Source organism: Carassius auratus, chromosome 44 (genome assembly GCF_003368295.1).
Source record: "Carassius auratus strain Wakin chromosome 44, ASM336829v1, whole genome shotgun sequence".
NCBI lineage: Eukaryota > Metazoa > Chordata > Actinopteri > Cypriniformes > Cyprinidae > Carassius > Carassius auratus.
In genome coordinates, this window is record NC_039286.1 from 7545947 (window position 1) to 7561601 (window position 15655).

At 39.0% G+C, this 15655-nt stretch overlaps 1 protein-coding gene across 2 annotated transcripts; it reads left to right on the forward strand.

Annotated features, from left to right (window-relative positions):
• The first annotated feature begins 3289 nt into the window (after positions 1-3289).
• On the forward strand, positions 3290-14388 carry LOC113062326 (catenin beta-1-like). Of its 2 annotated transcripts, XM_026232098.1 has the most exons (17): positions 3299-3475; positions 5257-5362; positions 8808-8857; positions 9273-9497; positions 9627-9880; positions 10339-10577; positions 10793-10994; positions 11078-11222; positions 11310-11413; positions 11500-11838; positions 11925-12083; positions 12172-12291; positions 12409-12559; positions 12730-12851; positions 12936-12996; positions 13280-13509; positions 13592-14388. In XM_026232098.1, exons 3-16 carry the CDS (start codon positions 8845-8847, stop codon positions 13483-13485), a joined length of 2340 nt encoding a protein of 779 aa, XP_026087883.1. In that variant the 5' UTR covers positions 3299-3475; positions 5257-5362; positions 8808-8844; the 3' UTR covers positions 13486-13509; positions 13592-14388. The 2 variants fall into 2 exon arrangements, with proteins under 2 accessions (XP_026087882.1, XP_026087883.1); XM_026232097.1 differs by lacking the exon at positions 5257-5362 and having other exon boundaries at positions 3290-3475.
• Positions 14389-15655: the final 1267 nt, after the last annotated feature.

The window sequence follows — 15655 nt, forward strand, 5'->3', positions numbered from 1 at the left end:
GTGTCTGCAAACTGAGCATGAGCAGACAGAGAGGATTAGATCATTGGAGAGGATGAGGGAAAAAAGGACAATAGTCGAGCAGTGTATAAATGAAACCAGTAGGAAAGAAAAGAGCAAGTCTCCATATAGTGTACCGAATATAATGTACATCAGGAATATCTGCTTAGTTTGAAATACATGCCAAAAAAAAGGAGAGAAATTAGAAGAGATTTGTAATTCAAGCTGCATGTGTTTGTTCATTTAAATATTCTATGATGTGTTCAGAAGCATGTAAATGATAATATTACATGAATAATGTTTGAACCAACCACACATTAGGGTTTATTTAGTGTAGCACAGGATTGTCAAAGCTGTATTACGACGCGGCTGATTCTCTACATATGTTCCGCTGTTTACACACACACACACACACTCCAACTTTTAAGGCGAGGAGATGAGAGTTGATTGATTTTCTGCTGGGTTTAAGGTGTGCTCTGCTTTTAAAGAAGCAAAAAAAGAGTACTAAAAGACAAATGCAGTAGTGTAAAAGCTGAACCAGATATGGAGTCTATATTAAGATGACTCGAGGAGCCCTCCTTCGATTTATATGGCATTTACACTGTAAATGTAAATTGGATGTAAGGTGAAGCTAACATGGCATCGGTATGGATAATTTCTCTCCGTTTTATTGCATACCATCTGCAATCGATCTGGGCCTGCTAATCTTCATTACAAAGGCCTCAGTCTCACTGATTTCCTGAGGATACACAATGTTGATGTGCGACTGTGTAATCTGTATTACATAAAAAAGAATGTGATGAGAATAAAGATAACTCATTTTTGTACCATATTTGTCTGATAAACCACATCACAAAGAAAATGTTGTTTAATTTATGACAAACAAATGACAATCGGTTATACAAAATATGTATCGTAATTTATTGCTATAAAATGAATTAATCACTTGTCATGCCATTTTATAACACAGTATATTTACATTTAAATTGTTGATTAGGTTTTTAATCCGTTATTTAATCCAGCATTACTTTTATAATTGTACTGCGATTTCTTAAAATGGTTCATGCTAATATATATATATATATATATATATATATATATATATATATATATATATATATATATTTATATATTTTTTTTTTTAATTTTTTTTTGGTTAATGCTAAAAAGGCAACAGATCCACAACAATTTATAAAATAAATAATCAAATATTTCCCCTAAAATACTGATAGCAAAATTATAAGTTGTAACAAAATCATTGTTATTGATGTTGTTTCTGTATCTGCCCATGAAGGTAGACAGATGGATTTGTAGGCCACAGTGAATTTGGCAAGTCTGTACTAGGGAACAGGGAACAGGAGGAGGTTATTAAAATATGACTGTTTGAGTTTTGCTCGACTACCTCACACCTGATACTCGCAGCATGAACTGGAACTGAGGTGTACCTCTTACCAAAATGGAAAAAAACAGCTAAGTAAAAAGAAAACGAGTAGCTTTCTCTTTGTTATTTTCTTATCTTTTTTACTATAAAGCTGCATGTATTTTTAAGATATATGTTCCATTAAGTCACAGAAACGTGAGAAATGAGTTTATTTTCAAACTAAAAGGATTTTTGCAATAATGCAATTACCAGTCTTGTATATGTTAGAGTTATGTATTTTTTAGGGAGAACAGGCCCATACTATAAGAGATGGTATCTGTTTCGGGAGCGGGTTATGGGGGTCGGCATAAAGCACTCAAAATTGTTAAGGGCACTCCCACCATTCTGAAGCACTTAGAGTGACCACTCCTCAAAATGTGCACACACGATTACCATTGGATAATGATATCTACACAAATCTACACTAAACAATAATCCTTCTAATAAATAGACTGATGACATTTCCAGATGTTCTGTTACACTGGATTCAAGAATAATGTGCTTATGCAAAATAAGTGATTGCATCTATAAAACAATGTGATCTCTAAATTGCATCCATCCTGAGGCATGTTACTGTATGTACACAATAGCTGCATGCTATTTATTATGTCTCTATCTACCTGTAAACTGGTGTAACTGATTATGAATATTAACTCACTGTTAAATGTAACTGTACATCACATGTGGATAATTAATATTTAACATTTATATTGAGAGAAATTGATGTTCACTTTTTGGAATTGCTAAATACTTTTTTTTTTTTACTGGTTCTTGTTAAATAGTGACATGAATTAACAGCATACACACACACACACACACACACACGTAACATCTGCAGAATAGCATGGTGATTAAACCTGCAACCTTAATTGGCACTCTCAGTGTTATACAGCTGCTGTTTAAGTCTTCAAGTCTCAATTATCTGATTTAATGCATTTGTTCCAAATTTCACATTTGGAGTCTATGTGTATTCCTTATTGTATACTCATCATATTTTAGTCTGGCAGGTTTTAACCATGAAATGTGAATTTCAGATGGACATGAATTTGGTTTATCTTTGATTGTTAAAATAATAAAAACTACTTATTTACAGCAGTTGTGTTTTCATTGTATTTCTTATTTATATTGTGCTGTTTTTAGGTTGGATGCGAAGTGTTAAATGCCTTTGTAAACAGGAAATCACATTATTTTATCAATATAAAGTAAAATCGCATATAGAAAAAGTTTCAAATCAAACAGCTAAATTTGCTGAAGTAAAAAGAATATTGTTATCTTCAAAACTGACTTATTATTCTGGTTAAAATTAAATAGCGAACAGTCGCTATAAACCAAAAGATATAACGTTACAGTGATAGCTGTAGTTGTACTGCATGAGCAAAACTGTTAAAGTGTTCAGTACCCGTTTGGTCCTTATGATTTAAAATAATAATAATTAAAAGATAAAGCAGTATAAAAATGTTACAATAAATGTAGTTATAATTCAAAAAAGAAAGAAAAACGGTGTAAGTTGAGTTAACCATCTCGCAGAATGAGCAGGGCTTACTGTATCCTGTATCCAAATGTTACCTTTGTATAGCTGCTCCAGACATCCCATTCAAAACACCCACATTCCAACCTAATGGACGCACCTCGTTCTTCCTGTAGCTGCTATATTACTCCGCGCATACCACATTCCCAGTGTCAACTTAAAAAAAATCATCTAGACCTCAGACGAAGCACTTGAAATAAAGTATAGTTTTTGTTGATTATCAATTGTCACTTTATACCTATAATACTAAAGCTTAGCTCCCTGCTGGACTGAGCCGCTTCTGCGCTCTATTTTCTTGGGTGCGGTAGGATACATGAACTGCATTCCTCGTATAAGATCTGCGTCTGAGCGACGCCATTTTAACTGAGGTCTAGATTCACATCAGCGCGGAAGGTTTGCCGCACCGCTAACGTTGGAGAACAGCAACCCGTCCGGGAATCTCACCGGCTGGCTGTTTCATTCCTATTAGGATACCGACGTGTTGGTCAGGCTTTGCCGGCCAAACAAAGGGATTGGTGTTTTAATTTCAGGTAAGCTTTAAAAATGCGGAATGATTAAATTCCTAAGTTAGTTTGGAGATTTGAGCATCAGGAGGATCTTCCCAGGTTTTTCCATGGTAACGTTAGACTTGAGGCTGGATCTCCCTTCCGCGACCTGGGCATGTAAAAACCCCTCTGATAGGTTTTTGATCTTTGTTTTATGCTAGTTTTCCTTTAAACTACAGGTGTATGCACGATACAAATTGACTCTTGTGTTTGTTTACGAGAGCTCCGCAAACACTGGCTTATGTTAGCTAAGGTTAGCTTTCATTCACTTCTATGTCTCGAACAGCGAGCTAACAGTAAACCAGCAGATCTCAATCGATAAACTAGAATATTGATTAATACACAGGATTTCAACAGGGACTCCCCATGTTGGTTCCACACTCATATTTTACCGTTGTTCACGATGATTAACTGCATCGTGGTTCAACGTGAAGTTCTTAAGTTAATCTGAGGTTGTTCAAATAGTCAAAAGTATAACGTATTATTGGGCTAGGTTAAAATTAGATCTTTAAAGTGGCTTAAAAGATAAAAGTGTTGCTGGATGGGTTGTCAATTCCATTATGATTTGTCAGGAAAGAGCAAGTCTTGTTACACGAATTATCCTGGTTTAGATTCAGTGGGATGTTATAGTTTGTCACATTTCTCTGTCATCCCACAGGCGGGTATTTAAGTTCGTTTTAAACGGAGTCGAAACATTTCAAGGTTCATTACTCTATCTCGAAACAAAGGCCCCGATGGCCGAATTCCTGCGTGCTTTAAGGAGGAGCTCGAGTTTCTCTGCTCCCAGAGCCTGGAACAGCTGTTTCACACACTGTAGTTAGACGTACCCACCTTGAGAGGCACGGCAGAGCTGACCTCAGATCAGCCGCCGTGCGCGTCTCCGCTGGAGGAAGTGTGGGCGGAGCTAATATCCGACGGCTGCGTGCGTTTTGGAAACTGAAGAGGTCGAAACTTTTCCACGATTACGCGCGTGTGTTTGCGTTTTCAGCGGCTAGCGTATCTCGGGTTTCGTACCTGTGCGGGAAATACCCGCAGTAGTCTGTTTCAAAACAACATCGGTTTTCTCATAAGACAGAAATGGTAGTTTTATGGAAGAACCCGTGAAAGTGATCCACTTTGGAACATAACATGACTTGTTTACTGTGGATGTATTTACTTTCAAGTTAAATGCACTCATGTAATAGTTAGACGTATGTTTGCTATTGTGAATATTATATCAAATATCTTTCAACAAGATTTTTTAAAGAAATACTTTGTTTCAGAAGTGTATGACGTTGGCAAATATCCACGTTTTCTTTTTTTCTTTTTTTTTTGTTGCTTTCATTGTATTGAAAAAGATTCAATGAAGCTGAACTCTGACTTCTAAATAGATAAAGATAGAAAAGCGTTATGCAGTTATGTCATCGATGCTCAAGCTCTATAAAGTCTGGATACTGATTGGATGTAAATATTTCTATTATACATATTTTTTTCCCTTAAATTGATTGCAATTGTTTATTTAATTATTTATCTTATTTTGTCTCATTGTCAAATACTAAGATTTGGAGCAACATGAGTGTAAATGACTAAAATGCTCTTAAAAGGGCGATCTTTTCAAAATAGCTGGAGTACCACTTCTTGAATAGGTGATGTAAACCGCTTAACTCGCACCAGTAACATGGTGCGAGTGAATGCAGTAACATTTCGGCATGTTAACAGGATACAGTGAATAAACTTTAAACGAGGCAATTAAGATGGCTAATCAAGCTCCTTCCTTTACTTTGAAGGTTCAGTTTCCAAATCCGTCCCATAATCACACAGTGATTCGTCTGCACGTCCGCCTCCTGTGCGCCTGTAAGGAATGCTGACTCTGGTGCCACAAGGAAAACCCTGGTTCGTGTCTGACTCCCTTCAGTGTTTATTGTCTGGTAAATTAATTCCCGGTCAGTCTCGCCACTGTAGAGGACTATGCATACGTTTTGCATAAACTACCACAGCTGCCTCCGTTTGCTCTCAAATCAGATCCTCTGTCTTCACATGCACCCTTAAAAAGCCTAATTTATTAACATTGGCACAGCTTCACAGCACTTTATTTCCTGCTAGCGGATCTTTCAGTGTAGGCCTGTATTTGAAGTGCTGTATCTTGTGTCATGCAGAGACACGCACACACACAGAGGAAAGAAATGTCCAGTGCTGACTGCAGGATGTTATCAAAAGCAAGGTTTCCTGTATGTGAAATCAGCTCTTGATGTTATATCTTAGAGGTCATGTGTCAAAATATTCTGTACTGTAGTGCTTTAGAATGCTGGTTGGACCAAGGTGTGTGTCCGTTTTTTTTTTTTTTTTTTTTTTCTTTTCTTTCTGGTGACTGTGTGAAGGGTGATTCTGCAGCTTCATCATTAAAAGATGTTCTCACTCGACCGTATGTTCTCAGACATCCTGGATGCTCATCCAGCTGAGAACCAGCACTTTATCTCTGGAGTGTGTTACTTGAGCTGTGTTCTGAGTCTCTGCACCCGTTACTGTGGGACATCTGTAGAAGATCAATTTGCTTGACAAATTTTAATTTGGAATAATCTGCAACGTCCTCAAATGTCAGATTTTTGCTTTAAAATTTTAGGCGTTTTCTTTACACTTATTCATGTTTTACAGTTCTTTACCAAAAAAGTAGGCATATTTCAGAATATACTTAAATGATTATAATTGTTATTTAGTTTTTTAAATTTAAAGTATACAATACAATTCAATGAATTTAAGTTTGTAGTAATTGACTCCTTCATTTCAAAATAATTTAAAAAATATATATATTTTTTCTTCATAATAATGTTTTAGTTTTTTTTTTTATAAATTATCTGGTGTTCAAATTATCCTTTTGCTTTGTTATTGACGTGCACTTGCTCCCATTGCCACTGTGTGTATATGTTCTTAGTGCTCAGCCATAATGCGATACAATATTTGGGAATATTAATCGGCATTGACCATGTCAGGTTGACTTATTTTAACTGCGTTGAGCGTTTATGGTGCTCACATTCTTTGTCTAGTCTTTGTTAGTTTACTGTCACTGTTTAAAGGGGTCATATGATGCGATTTCAATTTTATCTTTCTCTTTGGAGTGTTAAAAGCTCTTGGTGCATAAAGAAGTTCTGTAAAGTTGCAGAGACTTAAGTCTCAAATCCAAAGAGATATTCTTTATAAAAGTTATGACTCGTCTACAACCCACTAAAACATCTCATTCTAACACAGCCCCACATCTCTACGTCATTATGTCGAAAGATTTGCACAACACTGCTCAGATGTTAATGCAAAGAAAGGTGATGTACCTTGTATTCTCATTGTAGAAGTAGTGTTGTTTTTGCCGGGATGGACTTGGCTTCATCCACTGTGAAAGCCGATCCGACGATCCACAGTGCAAAGTTGCACATTTGCTCAGTGATCAGCAAAATATAGCGCTTTTCAATTAACAATAGAAAAGCAAATGTTATAACTATCAGTATTTAACAAATATGCACTTGTATAATTTAAACAAGGCCTTAAAGGATATCTGCATTGGTTATTCAAAAATGTATACTGGCTGAGCACTAGCTATTAGTGATGAATAAATTAAGTATCTTCATAATTGTAAACGTCTTGTACTGATCTCCATTGCCACGTGATTCTCTTCCTTTCCACAGTACCAAATCAATGCCTAGGATGTTTGTTTGCGGTCGGGTTAACCACATTGATGTTGCTGAAAGTGTAGTTTAGTTGGAAATGAGCCTTTCTATTTCTCATGTTGTCGCAGTACTTTACATTTAACCCCAATATCGTGACGCATATCAGGTCGTTTGAGGCTTGTAGGATGTGAGCTGATGTTCTCCGCTGCAGCAGGAAGCCAGATTTTGTCAGCGTTTCAGTTTCCAAGTCTTATCCGCTTTCTAGATGTTGTTCTGTGAAAATGCCCCCTCAAGTCAGTAAGCCTACTAATTAACCTGTTTCTACAGAAGCGTTTAATCTGATGCTGATTTATACCAGAAGATGTGTTGATTTGGACTGCTTTTATTCGTTTCTTTGAGCCGAGGAGGGCTGTTAGACTCATTTCATTGATTTAATTGCCGCTTGCCGTGCTGAAGGCCCATGCTGGAAGGAAAACTGGCCCTGAAGCTGACATGAGAGGTTTCCTATGGAAATAAAAATCGACCGCTCTGAATTGAGGCCAGCGTGAGGAAACTTATTTCACATTCTAAATGCTTGGCAGCTTTCGTTTTGTGCCTTTTTTTTTTTTTTTTCTGTTTTTTTTTTTTAATAAATGTGTCCTCTACCCCATGAACTGGCATCGCTAGCCTCAGGCTCTGCACAAGACTCTGGAGAATTCCAGGCGTCTGAGGTTTAGAGCGGTCATTGTAGCACTGTGATTTAACTTCAGATACTTGCATGTTCTCTAGAAATGCATAGGAGGACCAGTTTAACGTATTAGAATGATTACTCCAGGCTTTAGCTTTGCCATCACAGGTAAAAATAAATACATTCTGTTGCACTCTTATTCGTGTACTTTTGAATGGTTTAACGAGTGAGTCTTGTGTAAATACTCCTAAAATAATGTTTGTAGTTGCGTTTTAATAATTCATAATTTCTGTAAGTAGGACACTTCAGTTTGTGGTTTAGTATCTACTTTTTCCTCATTCACTTTTGCAAGCATTCATTTCCTTTTTGTGTGTCAATCTATCTACATGATAGGGTATGTTTGTTGTTTTTCAGTAGCTACATTTATCGGTTTCTGTAGTTATCTAAAAACACCCCCCACACCCCCTGAATATATCGTCGAGTGGAAGTTTTCAGCTTGAGTCACCTATAATTTCATACCTGGTTATTTATAACCTGAAAGTTTGGGTACGCATTTCATTGTAAAATTTAAAACTAGTCTAAAACTGATCTGATTTCATGAAGTTAAGATCCTAATAAGTAACTTAAGGTCATTGTGGTTCATGTCCTCGGGCTGTTTATTATCACAAAATGTGTAGTACTTGATGCTGTATTGTTCTCATTAGCTTTGGATGAATGAAGCTGACTAACCCCCTCAGCATGTTTTTACTGGCATTGCCTAGATGACTCACCATCCCGTCTCCCTCTCTCGACTTCTCGCGTGACACCCTACAGACTAAATGAGGGGAGTTTCCCACAGTGAACACTACCTTTAGGGCCTGTGATGTAGATGAAAGCCTGTTCCTCGCTTGTAAAAAAAAAAACAAATGTGCCTGCTAGCTTGTGAAATGGACCTTATACTTGACCTTATGCTTGGCTGGTTCTATTATGTGCTTTTATTTTTGTCCTGATCAGCTTTTTAAAAATTCTTTCTCTGTAGATTTGGAAGTCGCTCAGGCTGAGGGATTGACGCAACGATGGCTACCCAGTGTAAGTATTTTTCCAAGTTAACCTGTCAGATTATCAGCATGTTTATCCAATGACTGTGCTCCTTGACACAAACACAGCTGAGCTGAGAAAGAACTCTAAAGACCGAAAATATCAACATGGTTGCTGTCTAATACCACAGCTAACTCTTTGGATCAGATTTAGCATTTGACTGCAGAATTTAAATAGTTTTATTTTTATTTTATAGTGAGAACTACAGCAAATTTCAAACTAAAAGGTCTTAATTGTAAGAGTTTTTTCCATTTGCTGATTTGGCAATAAAAAATAGCCAAGGAAAAATTATTTTGGTTCAGAGAGGTATAGGAATATTGCACGATCAGGAAACTTTAGAGTAGATCCAAAAATGAATGAATGAATGAAAGAAAATGAATGTCTGACTTTGTCTTATGTCCTGTAGCTGACCTTATGGAGCTTGACATGGCCATGGAGCAGGATCGTAAAGTTGCTGTCAGTCACTGGCAGCAGCAGTCCTACCTGGATTCAGGTATTCACTCTGGGGCCACCACCACAGCGCCGTCTCTGTCAGGCAAAGGCAACCCTGAAGAGGAGGATCTGGACAACCAAGTGCTGTATGAGTGGGAGCAGGGCTTCAACCAGCCCTTTACACCTGAGCAGGTCCCAGGTATGTGGCTGTGTTAGCTTACAACACACTATGATGCTCGTATTCAGAAAAAGTGTAAGCCATATATTTTCAGTCTTTCTGTTTTCCTGCCTGCTTCCTGTCTGGCTAATCACAAACTTCCTCTCTTAGACCTGGATGGGCAGTATGCCATGACCCGTGCACAGCGTGTCCGTGCTGCCATGTTTCCTGAGACTCTCGATGAGGGCATGCAGGTCACATCCACCCAGTTTGACTCTACGCACCCCACCAATGTGCAGAGGCTGGCTGAGCCTTCACAGATGCTCAAACATGCAGTTGTCAATCTCATTAACTACCAGGATGACGCTGAACTGGCCACCAGAGCCATCCCTGAGCTCACCAAACTTCTCAACGATGAGGACCAGGTTAGAAACGTCCCAATACTACATGCTTATTCTCTAAAGATGTTCTTAAGCCATCAAATTTGCAATTTCCTTTGACAAGGTGTGCATTCCTGTTTCAGGGAAACATTTGCATCTAAAGCTAAAAATAGAAAATCTTTTAGCAAAGAGAGCCTTCATTTTGAGATTATTTTTAGCCATATAGTGACCTGTAATTTGAAGCAATGACAGTGCTGTCTGAATCCCCATAAGTTTTGTTTTTGGATGTTGTCATTTGCACAAGCTAGCGGTTTCCTGTTGGCAGATCTGAGATTTGTAGAGAAAGTCACTAGTTTGAAGAGACCCTTAAAAGATTTCTGCATTTCACAAGCAAATAAGTCACTTAACATTTCTCTGGTTGATCAGTGTCTGATATGCACTGGTAAATGACAAGTAGGCAAATTCCAGCTATTTTTAAATCTCCCTTCACTCTTCCTGTCCAGGTGGTGGTGAACAAAGCCGCAGTGATGGTGCACCAGCTGTCCAAGAAAGAGGCCTCTCGCCACGCCATCATGCGCTCTCCCCAGATGGTGTCGGCCATCGTGAGGACCATGCAGAACACCAATGATGTAGAGACGGCCCGTTGCACTTCCGGCACCTTACACAACCTGTCCCACCACAGAGAGGGCCTCCTCGCCATCTTTAAATCAGGAGGAATCCCTGCCCTAGTCAAGATGCTGGGGTAAGAGCACCAACGTAAAAAAGCCAGGCGTTTTCAAAACCCTTGAGTATTAGTGTTGCTTGGAAATGCCTGAGAAGCTGGTGATACGAAACGCACATGCTTTAGTCTCGAATTAATGAATTTTAACATGTGAAACTGAATATTTTATGCTTCATTGCTTGTGCTTGCTTGTACTAGTCCTCCACTAAATGGGCCTTACATTATTTTGTTTACAGGTCCCCCGTTGATAGTGTGCTGTTCTATGCCATCACCACCCTTCACAACCTCCTGCTCCATCAGGAAGGTGCTAAAATGGCTGTCCGTCTAGCTGGAGGACTTCAGAAGATGGTGGCCCTTCTCAACAAAACCAATGTCAAATTCCTTGCCATCACCACAGACTGCTTACAGATCCTGGCATATGGCAACCAAGAGAGCAAGGTACATACAGCATTGGTCTTGGTGTTTGGGGGGGAAAAAAAAATATGTTAGATGTTGATTTGTCTCAACTCTTGCCTCCACAGTTGATCATCCTGGCCAGTGGAGGACCTCAGGCTCTGGTCAACATCATGAGAACATACACGTATGAGAAACTTCTCTGGACCACAAGTCGTGTGCTCAAGGTGTTATCTGTCTGCTCCAGCAACAAACCTGCCATCGTTGAAGCTGGTATGTACTCGCCTGCTTGTATCAATTACTTGTGCGTTCAAGTATGTCATGTCAGTGTCTCATCTTCTGTTTCCTTGTGCTTTTCAGGTGGCATGCAGGCTCTTGGCCTTCACTTGACAGATCCCAGTCAGCGACTGGTTCAAAACTGCCTCTGGACTCTTAGAAACTTGTCAGACGCTGCCACCAAGCAGGTCAATCCATGCAAACCATCAATAGTTTGGTTTGTTGTCATTTTAAACAACTTATTAACTTAATTACATTTTCATAATCTTTGTAGGAAGGGATGGAAGGACTTCTTGGCACTCTGGTTCAGCTTCTTGCTTCAGATGACATCAATGTGGTCACCTGTGCCGCTGGCATACTATCTAACCTCACGTGTAACAACTACAAGAACAAGATGATGGTTTGCCAAGTGGGTGGAATTGAGGCCCTGGTTCGTACTGTGCTCAGAGCTGGTGACCGAGAGGACATCACGGAGCCTGCTGTTTGTGCACTACGACATCTAACATCCAGACACCAAGATGCTGAGATGGCCCAGAATGCAGTTCGTCTGCACTACGGCCTGCCTGTAGTGGTCAAACTGCTGCACCCGCCCTCACACTGGCCGTTAATTAAGGTACATTGGCAGTTTTTTTTATTTATTTGCACATTATCTTTTTAAATATTGCACATTCTAGAAAGAGTCTTTCCACATTCTTCTAGGCCACAGTCGGTCTGATCCGTAATCTGGCGCTATGCCCAGCCAATCACGCGCCGCTCCGTGAGCAGGGTGCAATTCCCCGGTTGGTCCAGTTGTTGGTGAGGGCACACCAGGACACCCAGAGGCGCACTTCAATGGGTGGCACACAACAACAGTTTGTGGTGAGTTAAGTTTGGTTTTTGGTTTGGCATTTCATTTTTCACAAGTAAAGAAAATGTTTGACACTAATTTTCTGATCGTAATTTTCAGGAGGGAGTTCGTATGGAGGAGATTGTGGAAGGCTGTACTGGAGCACTTCACATCCTGGCCAGAGACATACACAACAGAATCGTCATCAGGGGACTCAACACCATCCCCTTATTCGTCCAAGTATGACTTACTTGCTGATTGTCTATATTCACACATTCTACATGCAAGATGGCTGCCGTCTTTAGTCTCAAACCTTGTGATTTTTGAGTCTCTTAAAGTGCTTCTCTTGCTCTGTAGCTGCTGTATTCTCCTATTGAGAATATCCAGCGGGTAGCAGCAGGAGTGTTGTGCGAGCTGGCTCAGGATAAGGAGGCAGCAGAAGCCATTGAGGCAGAAGGAGCCACGGCTCCTCTCACAGAGCTGCTGCACTCCAGGAACGAAGGAGTGGGTGAGTGACTGCCCCTTGTTGACATACCATACAGCATTATAACCAATAAATACTCTATACCAGTGGAAAGATCTTTCCAGTTTTTTTTTATGTGGATTGTGTTAAGAGTGGAAGTAGTCTTGGACACACACAAGCTTTTTATTAATCATTAAATACTTTTCTCTGCATAGCCACATACGCTGCAGCAGTCCTGTTCCGCATGTCTGAGGATAAGCCTCAGGATTACAAGAAACGACTTTCTGTGGAACTTACCAGCTCTCTTTTCAGGACAGAGCCCATGGCCTGGAACGAGGTACAAATATATGCCTGCTCTCAAATTAAGACCATTAATGCACTATGAATCCACTTTTATAAACCAAAAATGTGTTTGTCTTAGACTGGTGACTTAGGCCTTGATATTGGTGCTCAGGGAGAGCCTCTTGGATACAGACCAGATGGTAAGACATTTAATTTTGTTTGTAAACTAACTTTATGTGGTCTGTTATCCTTTTCATTTCTTATTTAATCATTTATTAAATTACATTTGTTTAAACATTTCTTTAAACAATTTGTAAACGTTTTTCGATTTAAATTTTTTAAATGTTTTATTAACGTTTATAAAACGTTTTCGTTCTAAAAAATGAAGAAAATTAGTTATATAATTTTATATATAATTTTTATTGTACTTAAGTTTAAATGTTGTATTTAAACGATGCTCATGACTCCTCCTATCCCATTTAGACCCCAGCTATCGTTCTTTCCACTCTGGCTACGGCCAGGATGCTCTGGGTATGGATGGCCTGCTGGAGCATGAGATTGGAGGCCACCATCCTGGAGCAGAGTACCCAGTAGAGGGACTGCCAGACTTGGGCCACGCCCAGGACCTAATGGATGGTCTGCCCCCTACAGACTCCAATCAGCTGGCCTGGTTTGACACAGACCTCTAAACACTCACAGTCTAAGTATTGAAGGTAAGAGGAGTTTCAAAAACCTGTGTTCACTGCATTCTGCTTTCTGTTTAAAAATGAACAATGTACTTCTGTCTCTCTGCAGCTGTATGTTGAATGAATCTGCAGTTGTGATTTTGAAGAGTCGTGGAAGGTTTGCCAGAGGATGGGCTAGTGTTTCAGAAAGTGCCTGACACACAACACACACTTGTCGAAGATGAAAGGGAGTCTGATGGGGAAATGTTGGATATCAGTGTCCTTTATTGCTACGACCCCCTTTTTGTTTTTTTGCCCTGGATAGAAAAAATGCAAGTATGGAGGGATTGTGACGTGGATGCTGAGGAGTGCACATGAAAAGGATCTTTTAAGATGGAACTATTTTAATATTTTTTTTTCCCCCTTTCCTTAAATCAGCCTTTTCATGGTACTGACCCTAGCTCAGTTTTAAAAACCTTTGTATTCCATTTTTTTTATTCCCCTTTTTCTTTTCTATTTTCTTATGTGCTCTATAGTGTTAAGTTGTAGTGGACATGCCTCGTTGGTTTCTGGATCTTTATCATGTGCTAGTGTACAACACTAATCTCAGTTCCTATGTAATCTGACAAAGTGTAACAATGTGTAGCTTTTTATATGATCATTTAAAATGGTGGTTGTTGGGAGTTCAAAAAAAAATTATATGCATTCGAAGCAGTTTTCAATGTCACTTTTGTTCCAAAAAGGGGGGGGGGTGAAGCGGGGGTGGGTGTGGGTAAATGGGGTTTATGAGGTATACACAGAGACAGAAATCTTTTCTATGCTATCTGGAAGTAGTCTATATTGAAGCAACGTCATTGTTAGTCTGTGTGGCTTCTTTTGGGAACTATGGAGAATGACATGGCTAATCAATAAAAGACTTCTATTCCATTTGTGTTTGTGTGATACCTAAATATAAAACGCAATTGTTTTGTGAATTATTTGGCACTTTTCACCCTTTCTCTGATATTACCTTAAAGTAATAATTGTGCTAAAATGAAAATTTGTTGAAAATGTACTCTCCTTCAGGCCGTTCAAGATGTAGAGGGGATTTTTTTTTTTTTTTGGTACAGATTTGGAGAAATTTACATCAGTTGCTCCCCAGTGGATGCTCTGCAGTGAATGGGTGCTGTCAGAATGAGTCCAACAGCTGATAAAATCTTCAAAAAACAAATCAATCATTAAGATGTTTTCAACCAAACTCTTGCTTCTGGCCAAAATAGGAGTTCCCTATCCATATAATTGCTTTCACTAGTAGAAAAACTGATCTTGTCTGAATCAGGAGAGAAATATGTACAGTTCCAAGGCATGGACTTTTTATCTGGTAGAACATTATTATAGATTATGAAGTCGTATTTTGTCTAGAACGAGTAAAACGCCTTAATTTTGTTTCTTACAAACTTGTAGCTTTTCACGTCACAAGACAATTGATGGACTGGAGTCCTGTGGGTTATTATAATGTTTTATCAGCTTTTTGGACTCCTATTCTGATGGTACCCATTTACTTCAGATGATCCATTGTTGAACAAGTGATGTTTTGCTAGATTTCTCCAAATCTGTTCCGATAAAGAAACCAACTCCTCTGCATCTACACTGAATGGCCTGTGGCCAGTGTGAGTAAATTTTTAGCAGACATTTAATCCATAAAGTTCAATCTATTAAGTACAATTTATCTTGACTGTGTGGTTGTAAGATCTCTATAAACTTAAATGCTTTCAACTATGTCAGTTTTCCTTCTCTGCTGCCTGCCATTCTTTTGCACGTTTCTAGGGGCCAATAACATCTTTATGTCTGTGTGAAATCAAAGTTGAAGATTTATTATCAGTAAATCAGCCTTGGAGGGGTGGGGATGATTTCTGTTCTCTTATCTGAATGTGAGGGGACGAGGGCAGGCGATGAAATCTTTACTTGTATATGCATGCGGGTTTGTTAGCTACCCCGTTTTTGTAAATCGGGTCCATATGAACCTTGGATCAGAGAGAACGTGTTTATCTTAACGGATGTGTTGAGCTTGGCTGATTCAAGTCGGCAGGATTGAATTAACTAAAAAAAAGTAGCAGTTCTGATATGAAACATTAATCTCATGTTTGATGTGTTTTTAATTGATTTGTTGAAGTTGCATGTGTGTTGCCCCTTATAGAGTTACCATTTAAAAGAT